Source organism: Peromyscus maniculatus, chromosome 14 (genome assembly GCF_049852395.1).
Source record: "Peromyscus maniculatus bairdii isolate BWxNUB_F1_BW_parent chromosome 14, HU_Pman_BW_mat_3.1, whole genome shotgun sequence".
Taxonomy (NCBI): Eukaryota; Metazoa; Chordata; class Mammalia; order Rodentia; family Cricetidae; genus Peromyscus; species Peromyscus maniculatus.
This window is the reverse complement of record NC_134865.1, coordinates 17,508,234-17,522,463: the sequence shown is the minus strand read 5'-3', so window position 1 is coordinate 17,522,463 and position 14,230 is coordinate 17,508,234. Positions and strand designations below refer to the sequence as shown.

At 39.6% G+C, this 14,230-nt stretch overlaps 1 protein-coding gene across 6 annotated transcripts in view; it reads left to right on the top strand.

Annotated features, from left to right (window-relative positions):
* The window catches only part of Akap6 (A-kinase anchoring protein 6), a 504,011-nt gene that overhangs the window by 456,208 nt on the left and 33,573 nt on the right, over window positions 1-14,230 (top strand). For all 6 annotated transcript variants that reach the window (XM_076550667.1, XM_076550669.1, XM_006975274.4 and 3 more), the window contains one exon: window positions 7,706-7,921. In XM_076550667.1, coding sequence (XP_076406782.1) covers window positions 7,706-7,921 — 216 coding nt within the window. The remainder of the gene's footprint in view (window positions 1-7,705; window positions 7,922-14,230) is intronic.

Genomic DNA, 14,230 nt, shown 5'->3' with positions numbered 1-14,230 from the left:
CCACACTTTTGTGACCACTGAATGAATCAACCACACAACATTGCAGAAAGAGACCAGCAAAATGGCCCAGTGAGTAAAAATGCTTATTGTTGAGTTTGCTGATCTGAGTTGACCTGACATTGTAGAAGGAAAAACTAATGCCTACACACACACACACACACACACACACACACACGGAAGATGTTAGAAATACACACAAAATGTTAGTCATTGATATATAGAATCAGTGAAAATAATCCATAAAATACTGTACAGAATAGCACTTTAACAATTGATAAGCAATCCCAATGAATATTATTTTATTTTCAGGTGAATATGGGTAAAATAGCTGAAGAGTATATGACATTGTTTTTATTTTATATTTATTCGGATATGTATGATCGACAGGATTATCCTTGGTGCAGTATATGATTGCCATCTGTATGTCAGCTCTTCCATTTTCCTGCTGATGCTATCAGCGTTGTATGTGACAATTTCATAAACCATATAAGAACTGTATCACTGCAATAATTATATTAATAGTCTTCATTTTCTGTATTTGTCTTAAATCTTCTTTAAGATTCAGGCTTCTCTGTATACTTTTCTGTTTATATTTTAGGATATATTTAAAAGTAGGAGGCCTGTATTAAAATTGGACTGTATTATTTTTGTACTAGAGACTATGTCTGATCTGTTGAATGAAGTTTACAGGTCTGTATGAATAACTCTGCCCTGGTAGACTTTTTAGCTCTTACCTCAGAAAAACAAGCTGGCCCCACTTGGCATTTGTAAGTAAGTGTATTGGTCCTTTCACTGGCCCCGGGTTGTTTGATAATAATAAGCTCCAAATTTTTAAGCACTCTTTACCTAATCATAAAACAGGCTTTTAATTTTTTTATTTTCATTATTAGTGAATGTAAATCTGCTTTTGATATGTGTGTGGGGTGTGTGTGTGGGGGGGTGTGTGTGGGTGTGTGTGGGTGTGTGGGGGGTGTGTGGGGGTGTGTGTGGGGGTGTGTGGGGTGTGTGGGTGTGTGTGGGGGTGTGTGTGAGTGTGTGTGTGTGTGGGTGTGTGGGTGTGAGCGTGGGTGTGGGTGTGTGTGGGTGTGAGTGTGGAGCTTGTGCCAAGGCTCACACGCCAACACCAGAGGACCTCTTTGGGAGGGAGTTCTCTACTTTCACCAAGGGTTCTGGGTTAACCCAAACCATCAGGCTTGTATGGGGGTGCTTGTATCTGCTAAGCCATCTTGCCAGCCACCAAATCAATCTTTTATGACAGAAAATTATTCTTGATTTGAACATTATCTCAAGATGTACAATCAGAATATTAAGTTACATTGTTTTTATATCTGTACATATTGTAGGATGTCTTCTCATAGAAGCTTTATTGATGACCCAATCTAAAGTATCACTGGTTTTATTGGACAATTCTGATTACGTGATGATTTTGTGTGTGTTTACATTTATTTCCAGGCTCGTATTGATGCACAGACAAATTAGGATGTAAATTCTATGAAAGCAAAAGTGTTCACCTTGTATTTATCACTGAGAAAAGGGCTTGGCACACAGGGAGCACTCCAGAAGTTAATTAGGTGGGTGGGTAGGTGGAAAATTTAGTAACTATGATTATCATACCCTACACTATCTCCTAGGTTTTTGAAAACTGTGGTTAAATTTAGGATTTTCAACTTTTTTTCTATAATGCCTCTCCTCTCCTCCACCTTCCAATCCTCAGATGCCTCATTCTAGTCCAGTGAATCCTAACCGGTCTCTTCCAGCTAGTAATGACCTTTCTTGTTCTCTAGGTCAAGTGCTAGCATTGAGTGGTAATACAGTGCGTGTGAGTCATGGCCTCACCATTCACAAAGTGTACTCCCTTCCCTCGCCTTCCTTAAACTTACAACATCTTGATGAATTAAGTGTTATCAGAAACCTTTGCCTTGTATTTCTAGCTCTCCCTTGGGGGAATCAGCCGTTTTATAAGCTCCTAAGAGGTACCACATCTTGTTAGAAGCCTGTCATCTGCCAATGTTAATCCTGTAATGGAAAGTACAATGTTTGGCACATAACTGATACCCATCAAGTGCTTACTGCTATAATAAAGATCATTCACACGGCCTTTGCCAAACTTACCCTCCTTGAAAATGATCTGGAATCAAGCAGTTAAAAGCTGCTTCTGCAGCAGGGACTACAACACTGTTGGTGTCCATTAGAATCAGAATTTAGGACTTGTATTTCTATGTTTCTAAAAATAATCTACTCAAATAGAATCTCTAATTTGTAAAGCTGATTCTGCTTTCTGTGTGATAGTTTTCAAACGTTAGACTGTGCTCACTTGTCGGTCCTTGTCAGCTGTCACTCTCTGTGCCTCGACCCAGAATCCCTGATTCATACAGATGTGAGTGATACCAGGGGATCTACAAGCTAGCTTGGTTTTGTTTCTTTCTTTGAGATACTACCTCACCCTGTACCCCAGCCGGCCTGGAATGCACTGTTTATCTCAGGCTGACTCTAAACTTGCTATCCCCTTGCCTCAGCCTCTTGACTAGCTGGAATTACATGCCTACACCAGATGACTGGGAAGAATTTGAAGTTCTAAGTTCCTGGGTGATGCAAATACTCTTTGATCAGGAAATTTCTATTCCTGGAACATTACTACATATAGAAAATAGGAATAAAATTATCACCCCATGAAATCAAAACAGTAAAAATGGGAAGAGGCCAAAAATTAAAAAAAAAAATCAGTGAATAACATGGGCTGCAGTTTAGGAAATGGTCCAAAAGAGATCTGCTCTCTTGGTGCTATTTAAGCTGGAGCACACCTGTGTGCTGCTGTTTTTCAGTTCATTCTGTGGTTTCCCTCACACTAGGCTAAAGGCAGCCAAGTGTCATATATGTAGATTGTCCCCTCATGACCGGGCTTGTCAATCCGTAACACACTCTATTTTGTTAAATAGTTGATCAATATCGAAGGTGAAGTAGTGTTCGCCTTCATAAACAGCATGGCCTCATAGCGCTTCTCATTTAAACAGATCATGTAGCATCCCAGTGCTTGGTTCATATTGACCTACCCAACAGAGTTAACATGTTGAATAAAAACGATGGAAGAGATACTGGAGATAAAATGCTTTGGCATCTCTCCGGATAGATTTGCTTTTCTGTGTTCAACATCTGCTTAGTTTGGGGGAACTATTTTTTTTCCTTCTCATTTCTCATCTTTATTTAGCATATGTTTTTAATATAATAGTTCCTGTAATAGTCATACTTATTCTTTTATTATATGTTTATTTGCATTTTGTGAGGTAGATAATACATGTTTGATGTCAAGAATGGGTACATACAAGTACATGTTACTTTTTTGCTTAATATGTTTTCGTTTAAGCAAACGTTTAACACAGTGATAAAGAAAGCAGGACATTGAAAGTCTTCTGTTCAGTGCCACTAAGAGTCTGAAGTCAGCGAAGAATGTCTTTTTAGTCTTGGTGGAGAATGGTAGACTACTTGGTTACCATTTGTGAGGCTCTGGGTTCAAATCCCAGCACCATAAAAGGAAAACAGAAGTTTTTTTTTTTAAATCATATTTTGCCTACTATTATGAATGGTTTAAACATGAAAAAAATTAATCAAGTCAGGAGACATTCAGAACCAAGCACTTCCTTCAAAAACTCATGTGTACTGCCATTGGTGAATTAAAAATCAGATTGGCAGTTTATATGTAAGAGAAGAGCTACTATCCTGTTAACACCTCTCTTATGATGTGACCCCCAATCAAGTGCAGTCAATGTGTTGGGCATCTGATTGTTTTAAGAGAAAAAGGGTAACTTCTCAGTCCTAAACCATTGAAGTTTGATTATTTGTTTTAGAATTTTCATGTTTACCACAAATCTACCTTTTTAGAAGCATGACAAAACTTGGAGGACACTTTATTAAAAAAATGAATAAAAGAGATAGTTAGGAACTTGAGAGTAGCATACCAGGATAGATCCACTGGAGGATGACCTAAGATTCTGATAAAGATGGGCTGGGACAATGTGTTTAAAATCCCTTTCTTAGACATATTGAAATTCCTTTTAAAAATTGTTTCCTCTGCCTCTTCTTCTTATATTTTTCAAGAAGGTGGTGTGACTATGCATCAGAACCAGTTGGATTTCATTAGAACATGCTTTCGAATTGGCTGTAATAACCAGTGCTCTGAATGTTTCTATGCCCACCCCCAGGCCCCCACTTTTCCAGCTACTTCATACTTCAGTTTCCCCCAACACAGTAAGCACTCCGTACCATCCAAGGCTGCTTGTTCACGTTCCACCTTAACATTTCTCCGGGCTCTCTACCCTGTACCTGCTGTCACTCATTTCGGACCTCCTGCCTCCTGTCATTTCCTTAAAGACGGGTGGACTCCCAATAGCAACTCGCTTGTACACACATCAGTTAGTCAGTCTCTCTGTCTCTCTGTCTCTGTCTCTCTGTCTCTGTCTCTCTCTCTCTCTCTCTCTCTCTCTGTCTGTCTGTATGTGTCTCCCTTACTTTCTCACAGTCTCTTTCTCCCTCTTTCTCTCTCTCTCTCTCTCTCTCTCACAGTACTGTACGTATTTATGTAGCTCATCTCTAGCAGACTCTCAGCTCCTTGAGGGAAGGAATAATGGCTCACTCACTGTGTAACCCTCCATCACAGAACGCAGGCCCAGCAAGTGGAGGACGTTTACAGATTTGAGGAGGTCATGGGAGGATGTTTGTCTTCTGTGCCTTACTTACTTAGCTATAGTCTCTGTTTTTTTTTAATACATTTCTCTAAAATCTAAGGCAAAAGATAATAATAATCATTTGCTCCCGTTAGTTATATTTAACATTTCTCAGTACATATGGAGAATGTGTATCTCCGTTTATTATTAAAAAATAATGTAGAATACTGATTCTAAGGAATGTTGCCAACAAACCACTGATTTTATTTAGTATGTGTGATTATAAATAAATACATTTTGATGGTTGTCAGGGAAACACATTTATATAGGAGAATGTTATCAACTGTCTCTAGGTATAAAGAAATATTGAAACAATGTTAGGTATAAAAATTCTCTAGTTTCCTTTGAACAGTTCACATGGAGAAAAATTTAATCTAGAATGTAGATTAAACTCTTAAGATATTTAAAGTAAAAACTTCTGAATTGTGAGGATGCAAGAATCATATACTAAATGTTAACAGTAGCAGCTTTTGTAACATATTTTTAGAAATTTATCTGTGTGGGGGCTATGGTGTACATGTATAGTGAGTGCACATCAACATGAAGGTATATGCACCTGTGTATTTACACATGAGGCCAGAAGAGGACATCAGACATCTTCTATTGTTCTGTCTTAATGCCTTGAGACAGCGTCTCTCTGAATCCAGATGCAGCTTCAGCTAGGCTGGCTGGTAAATGAGCTCGCAGGAGCTCCCTGTTTCTACCTTGCAGCTGGGGGGCTACTGGTGCACACGGCCATGCCTGACTTTTAACTGTATGGCATGGATTTGAACTTTGTTTTTCATTCTTGCAATGCAAGAGCCCTGACCCATATCCTCATTCTTGTTTTTTGTAGTTTTTAAGGTACTGTATTTATCTTGACTTGTTTGCATTAAGATATAGGTGCAGATTCTCTGGATACGTAGATACTCAATACATTCTGGACACTTTCAAAACATCAGGGTCTATTAACAAATCTCTATGGAAATGTATCACATCCCCAATAGCCTATCTGAGGACTTTGTGAGGTGAATGAAGCCATCTGAGCTACTTTGCAAATGTGGCCTGAGCTAACTCCACACACATTTTTAGTGCCATTCATTATGATTTTTCCCTCAGCTAAGAACTTCGAGGCCTTTTGTTGGCTTATAGATATGCAGTTATTATTCTACCAAAGAGAAGTTTGCAGAATCCAATTCCATCAAAACATCTGATTTTTTTTTAGCCCTTTTCTTTTAATAAACCCAAACCATCCATATTCACATCCATAGGTCTCATTAAACCAATTTCAATCTGGCCATAACCATAACACTTTCTTGCATATTCAATATTGGGCTAAAATTTGATAGGCATTAGGTGGACTTCATCATTTGGATGACTTGGCAATTTTAGATCAAGAGAACAAGTTGAAGAAAGAGTGTGTGTGTCTCCTGGTGGGGGATAGGGGTTGGGGGTTGAGGAGGAAGTTGGGAGAACTGCTGAAGGAGATGAACACAGTATTATTGCTTTACTAGGTTCCAAGTTTATCTTTGCTTGTCTAGGGGTTTCCTGTCCTCAGCATTGAACTGGTGAATAGCATCAGTAAAGGGATTTGTCAGACCCAGGGTGGAATCGGGAGTTATATAGGAAAATAGTAATGTACCCTAGGAAAATAAATAAGGATCGGTTCAGGAAACCTAGCTGAAACAGCTGCTCTGGGAAGATGTGAATAATAAAATTCCTATTCATATTTTGCCATAAATAGAGGTTTGGGAATTTGTCATTCGCCTCATTTAAAATTCAGAAATATTAAAGGTACAGGTTCTCTCATTATGGAAATAATAGAATTCCAGCTATTACCGAGTTAGGGTCATTTAAATGGATATAGCATGCATTATATCAGTAAGTGGAACATCTGTATGGAATGTCCACCTGCTGATCGACTACTCCTACTCCATGCACAATTCAGTGAACAGCACTTAATCATCTTAAGACTTCTTCTAATGAAGCCTTATCTAGATTAACATTTTAAGCACAAATACTTTCAGGCATTAAAACCCTCACACTAAATGAAATTGCATTGTCTTGTTTACCCTTGTTGATTAATAAGCAATCTGCTAACTGTTGGAACAGTCCAATTGTGGCAGTAGAGGGAGATTAGTAATTCAGTGATGTTTGTGGGTATAATCATCATTTCTCCTGAAGGCTTTGAATTAGAATATCACTTACACACTATCCGTAGGCAAAGAAAGGATATAATATTTTTAGACATGTGTACCCACTATTTTGTTTCAATCGTTCAGCTTAGGGTCAGCGCAGCAATACAAATGCTTCTGAGAGGCAAAATGCTATTTTGATGCATGCATATCCTTTCTAAATGGTGTGGGTGTCTATTAAAAGAAACAGAACAACCAGCAAATTGTGTAGTAATAAACCAGTAGCTTGATTTCTGTTTTAGGAATATTATTGCTTTGTTAATCAAGCATTGGAAGAGAAATATTGCCCTCTGCTTTTTAGATAATAGAGTTTACATATGAAAATTCTTTGTAGTATTATTTATTTTTGCCAATAAAATACCGAACTTTTTCCCTCCAAAGAGTCTAGGGATAAACTTGGAAGAATAATTACATTTGGGGGGAGGATTTTCTTTTTGTTGTTGTGTTTCCTTTGACCTTGAACCTACAACCTTAATTTGTTTGTCTACAATTCATATGACCTGAGAGATCTTTTCCCCCATGTGAGAAGCTGTTAATACCTGGGTGTCAAGGCAAGATCTTCCATTTTGGAAACATAAATCAGTGGAAAGAGAAATAGGAAACAGAGGTTCCTAAATTCCCTAGCATTCATCAGCTATGTATTGGAGGCCGCTAATCCCAAGGAAACTGTGGGTCCCTTCTTCTCGCCCTAGTGTTCGGAGCTGAGCATATCCCTACAATGTGAAATTATGGTGGAAATGGTTATCTCAGCTTCTCATGAGAGTCCGTCCTACAAACACGTGCAAACTGGTCTTTTTTTTTTTTGCATTGCAGTCCCTCTGTCATGAGATCAAGCAGCGTCGTAGGGGGGTGGCCTCCATTTTGCGGTTGTGCCAGCATCTTCTGGATGACCGGGACACCTGCAATCTCAATGCGGACCACCAGCCCATGCAGCTGATCATCGTAAACCTCGAAAGAAGGTGGGAAGCCATTGTCATGCAAGCCGTCCAGTGGCAAACACGGCTGCAGAGGAAGATGGGCAAAGAATCCGTGAGTGTCGTTCCCCAGCAGAATGGGATCTCTTTTTTGACTCCCCCCCACCCCCCAGGCTTCCACAGCATGTTCATCACATCAGCTTCCTTGCAAACCAAAAGAATAACCATCCACTAACCCAAACTCCATTCATCATAAGAGAAAGTTACTCACTTTACTGACATATATTTCAGGGCATCTCATTGTCCTTTTAAAAAGTCCCACGTCTATTTTGGTTACCCTCACCACTGAGGCTATTGATGCTTTCATTTATTCTTTCACCAGACATATTCACCAAGCACACAATGCTCCATGGATATTTTGCTAGGAGGTAGCTTAATACCCCGAGTGCCTGGAGCAGTGTGTGTGCTCTGTGTACGGTTTCGTTGCTTGAGTATCTATTGTTTATCTTTCCATTTAGTGAGGAGTTAAGGCCATCTGCACACCTGTCCCCATCAGTCCAGATTACTGAGGACTGTCACGTTCCCTCCTACAGTTTAATACAGTGCTCCTAGTAGGGGGTGGTGATTCCCATTAACAATTTGCCGGATCTGAGAGGGCAGGTTACTGGGAGAAAGAAATATGTCAGAGTAGAAGCTGGTTTATTATAATATAGAATACACATTTGCTCTGAGAGCCTTCACCTTCTTAGGAGAACGAAACTGTCACTGAAAAGAGTATATCGCCGAAGTGACCCTGACGTCAGTGTCTATTAGCTGTAGGGCCACTTTTCACGTTTGACTTATGTAAGTGAAACATATGTATACATATAAAAATCCACTTCTACATACTTGGAAAGCTCAGCATGCAAAGAAGGGAACCCAAATGTAAAATTCTTGTCATTGAAAATAGTTTTCACATATGAATTCTATTCTTACCAAAGCCTTAGGATTGGCTTTTCTGGTATGTTTTCTGTTGGGGACTCGGCAGGAAGGCACTGAATCATTAAACCTACCTGCCTGTTTTGCCTTTGTGTCTGTGCTCAGTCCAGGAATCGATTTCTCTCAACAGTTCTATTCAGTTGATCTTAGCTGAAGTTGTTACATTTCTTAAGACTTCCAAACTATTATTACTAATCAGAGGCAACATAATGGGGTGTCTATTCTTTCTTTCTTTTTCTTTCTTTCCTTCCTTCCTTCCCTCCCTCCCTCCCTCCTTCCTTCCTTCCTTCTTTTCTGTTTTTTTCTTTCTTCTTTTTTTTTTTCATTTTTTGAGGCAGGGTTTCACTGTGTAGTCCTGGTTGTCTTGGAACTCACTATGTAAACCAGGCTGGCCTCGAACTCACAGATATCTGCCTTCCTCTGCCTCCTGAGTGCTGGGATTAAAATTGTGCACCACCACCATCCAGCAGAGTGTCTTTTCTTGATAATTTGTTTATTGTGAAACTGTTTGTCTAACATCTTTTCTTCTTCCTCTCTCCCTCCCTCTTTCCTCCTCCTCTTCTTATTTGAAAATGTTTGTAAAGGTAAAAAAAAAAAGTTGTTATCCTTTCTGTACTTTGTGGTGATGATGGTAAGACTTAGCTCAGCACCGTTCCCAGTAGGAAAGGTTATGGCATTCTTAGAGCATTCAGCTGGTTTGGCAATGACAAAACTGATTCTCTTTCAGGATTTATTTGAATCATATGATCAGGAATGCTGGATTGGGCTTTACAAACTAGATGTAGGGAATGGATGTTTGCTTGTGTGTGTGTGTGTGTGTGTGTGTGTGGTTACAGGTCCCCATGTGTGACATATGAGAGTTTGTGCATGTATGTATGCAGGTAAGCATGCCCCTGTGGGGGAGGCCAGAAAGGGACGAATCCTTCTCTGTCATTCTCTTATTCCCTTGATACAGGGTCTCACAGAATCTGGAGCTAAGCTGGCAATCAGCAAGCCCCAGCGAGCCTTCTGTTTCTACCTCTCATAGTACTGGGGTTCTAGGCATGCTGCCCTGTTACATGTGTGCTGGGGATCTGAACTCTGGTCCTCTTGCTTGCACAGAAAACACTCTCCTATCTGCTGAGCCATTTCCCAATCTTCTGGGTTGCTTTACCTATGTCTGTAGTAAAGGCAACTTGCTTCTTGGAAGCTTGAGCTACTGGAGAGATGTTATATAAATTGCAGAGTGAAGTCTGTCCTAATTAGGTAATTTGGAGTGATGAAGGTAGCAAATAAGGATGTTTGTGATAAAAACGGGCTGAAAGTCGCTCTCAGGAAAGGAGAGATGGAGAGTGGACCGAGGCTAACAATGCGGTGAATGGTGAACGCAGAGGTTGTTCTGTTGGGGGTGTTTCTTTGCTTCTGGGCCCTGCTGTTGAGTGAGGAGTAGAAGTTGCTTTTATGATCACGTAAGTATTTCAATAATGTGGGAGGTGACCTTTGCCAAGAGTCAAAGGTCTACAATGGCCTTTTGGCTGGTTCATCATGCGCCTCCACCCCTCCCCATCTCCTGATTATGCATAGGGATTTCTACTGCTGTATTTCCAAGACTTGCAACATATTTTGCATATATAAGCTTTTGATGAATATTTTCTGAATAAGTGAGTACAGGATTTTATTGAGTCAATTTCTTTTATCCAGGCATTGGTATAACTATATACTATATCTATGCTGATTCTAAGTTTTCATCATTTTACAAAAGAAGTCATCATACTTCTGAGAGTCATTCTGCTTTAGGAATCATATTTCTGTAATAATATCTTTGTGAGAACATCCAGAAGATACCTTTTAACATTCTTTTCCTATCTAATAAGGCTTTCTTGGGCTCCTTGGTCCATTTTCTCAGTTCAAAGACATTTCCAGGCTCTGCATGGAATCTGGTGAAGCCAATGTGTGGCTAGTTTGCTAGAAGTCTTTAGTGTGCCAGGGAGCAGAGGACTCCACAGTCAGGAATTTCTAGAGCTAAACAAAGTTATTTTCTGAGTTCTTCAACAGAAGGTCCACACTGAAAAAATTAAAGAGAACAATTTGTGGAACTTCTAAGAAATTAGAAATGTCCTCTTTCTGTTCAATCACATTAGAAAATGTCACTAATAGTGTGATAGTTCATCTCAGTTGTGAAGTGGATGGGATCTAACATCACCTGGGAGATTGTCCTCTGGGCATACTCCCCGCTCCCCCAAAAGATAGGATTTCTCTGTGTAGTCCTAGTTGTTCCTGAACCCATTTTGTAGACCAGGCTGGACTCAGACTCAGAGATTCTCCTGTCTCTGCCACCCATGTACTGGGATTAAAGGCTTGTGTCACCACTGCCTGGCCTGTGGGCATCCTTAGAGGAAGTATCTTGATTAGGTTAACTGAGGTGGGAGGATCTACCCACTGTGGGTGCACCATTCTCTAGGCTGGGGTCTTGGACTTCATAAAAAGGATAAGAGCTGAGCACTAGCATGGCTCTCTGCTTTTTGACTTTGAACACAATGGGATCAACCACTTCAAGCTCCTACTGCCACGGCTTCCCTGTGCTCACGGGCTGTACTCTCAAACTGTGAGCCAGGATAAACTCTTTTCCCCCATAAGGTGCTTGTGTCAGGGCGTTCTGTGGTAACAACAAGAAAACTAGCTAATGCAAACAAGACCAAATTGATAAAACCCAGTGGTGGGACAGTATCTTCAAAGCAGTGAGAGGAGGGATGAGGATCATCTCAAGAAGAGTGACTGCCAGATTTTTATCAGAAACAAGGGATGTCAGGAGATGGGAAAGGTGGAGCTGGGGGTCAAGCAGCAATGTAAGAAAATAACCTAGCGTTTCCTTCGCAGAGCAAATGGCATTCCGATAGGAAAAGAAATATAGTTTCTAAACATCTATAGTGAAAGTTCACTGCCAGCATAACAGCACTACTAGAAATGTTAAGGGAAGGCCATCAACCACACACAACTTATAGCCAATAGAAACCTAGATATGCAAAGGAATAAAGAACATGGGAATTATAACTGTGAGTAAATGAGAAACACTTTCCCTATTATTTCAATCTCTTTAAGTGTTAATAGACTGTTTAAATCAAGATAATAGCAGTGCATGGTAGGATTTATAGCACAGAGGATAAAATGTACAGCAACAGTATCACAAAGGCCAGGAAGCAGACATGCCATGATGCTTTGTACCGTTTTTATTTTATGTGAGGTACTAGAGCATCCTTTAAAGGGAGACTCTGATAAGATCAAGTGTGTGTGTGTGGTTGTAACACCTTAAAGATACAGCAAACAAAAAGCTAGAGTAGGACACAAAAGGGAACAAAGTAAGCTCATTTTTTTATATCCTCATTTAAAGGAGAAAAGGAAAATAGGAAACAGATGTAATCAGGTTTTTAAAGACAAGATGAAGATTTAACATGGCCGTGCCAATAGTCCCAGTGTATGAAATGGACTGAAAACTACTCAAAAGAACACAATTGTTAAGTTGGGTAAATTCAACCATACACTGCCTACCAAATAGTGGTAGAGTGTACATATTAATATTAAACAAAGTAAATGTCATAGCAAAAAGTATCACAAGATATAAAGAAGGACATTTCTTCTCAATAGGAGTTCCAATTTATCATGAGAAGAAGACATTCCTAAGTGTCTAGGACAACTTACGAATATACCATACAGAAAACCTATTCCTGTGAAGAGACAAGAGAAACAGAGTATGGGAGAGAAATTTCAACACCCTGTCTCAATAACTGATAGACCAGAGAATCAGTATGCACGTAAAAGGACATGGATGTTATTGTGAAGCCACATGACCTAACTGACATCTAAAACACTTCAACCACCTCTTACCAAAAAGGCAAGAGGGTGCAGACAAAAGGTCTCCCACTCACCACTGTGGGAAGTCGATTGCTGCAACTGTGGGAAATGATACAGAAGTTCTACACTAGAGTTATTGTATGACCCCACAGTCTCTGTGCTGAGCATGTGCCATCCATCCCCTCATTAAGGTACCTGTATACCCATGTTCTTCACAACATTATCCACCATAGCCAAGATACGGAAACTGAGGTCATTCCCGGTGAATGAATAAAAGAATAAGTTGTACTGTGTATGTTCGTCCTGTGTATGGAGAGTCAGACATTTACAACAACAGAGAGAAAACCAGAGGCCATCATATGACATGAAATAAGTGGAGACCACAAGAAAAATAGTGGGCGGTCTTATTTGTGTGTGGAATCTTAAAGTCGCAGCAGAGAAGACAAGCAAATATATAGAAACAGAGCAGAATGGTGTTTACCGGGGCGGGAGACCGGGACAGCGGAAAGAGGTCTAGCAAAGAATGCGAAGTTTCAATTATGGTAGAGTGGATAATCTAGAGATATAATATATAAAAGCATAAATACAGTTAAAAATATTGCCTTGCCTACAAGAAATGTATTAAGAGAGTAAGTTTTAGGCATTCTTACCACACACATATACAAAAGAAACTCTGAGATTATGGATATGCTAATTTTATTGACTATAGTATTCAGTGCACAATTTGCATATCAAAGCATGGTGATAATCTTATATATACAACAAAAATGGGTAAGCATGTCATCCAATAGCAACAAAGATGACATTATTTTTAAGTATATACAGAACATATATCAAAACTATCTTCTGAGTCACAAAAAGTTTTTTTAAAGAATGTCTATTATACAAAGCATAGCCAAGGTTCTCAAGAATAGTGTAATCACATTCACTTAACCAAAAGTGTGCTCTTTGTCTATCATAGGATTTTAGTTTAGAAATACTTCATAGAAATGTACCTGAACATTCTTCAGATAAATGTAAAGTTACAAACTTAAAGTTTCTGCCATATCCTTGCTTATTGCTTGGAAGATCTTTGTGACCAGCCCTCCTCGGTTTTCCAATCCAGTGTTATACCTATTTAGAGATAGCAGGCCAAATAAGGAGAGAAACAAAGCCAGAATTTTTCTATTGCTTTGAGCTGTTCAAGGATGCCATTTCAGAAAAGTAAAGCTGGAAAAGATGCAGGTATCATTTCAGAATGGCCTGACAGAATGCTGCGTCATCGTGGCCACTGGTCATTTCCGGATTTGCACCAAGATTTTTGAGGCAAATGTTATGGAGTTGTTTGTGACCACCAAGGATATATTTGGCTTTGAATGAAACAACACAGAATAAATAAGCTACCCTATACACAGATCTTCCCACCAATGCCCATAGTGTTCCCGCTGGGAAACACTTCATTCTGTCAAGATTCAGACTACTCTTATTTTCATGTTCATTCTGAGGACAGATCTCTTAAAATATGCATCTGAAAGACATTCAGTACAGCTTTGCATAGCCTTGCTAAGAGGCCCAAAGCTTTATCTACAGTGCAAGACAACTTTTGTCTACAGAAGAGGTTATGAATTCAGGAGTCGGA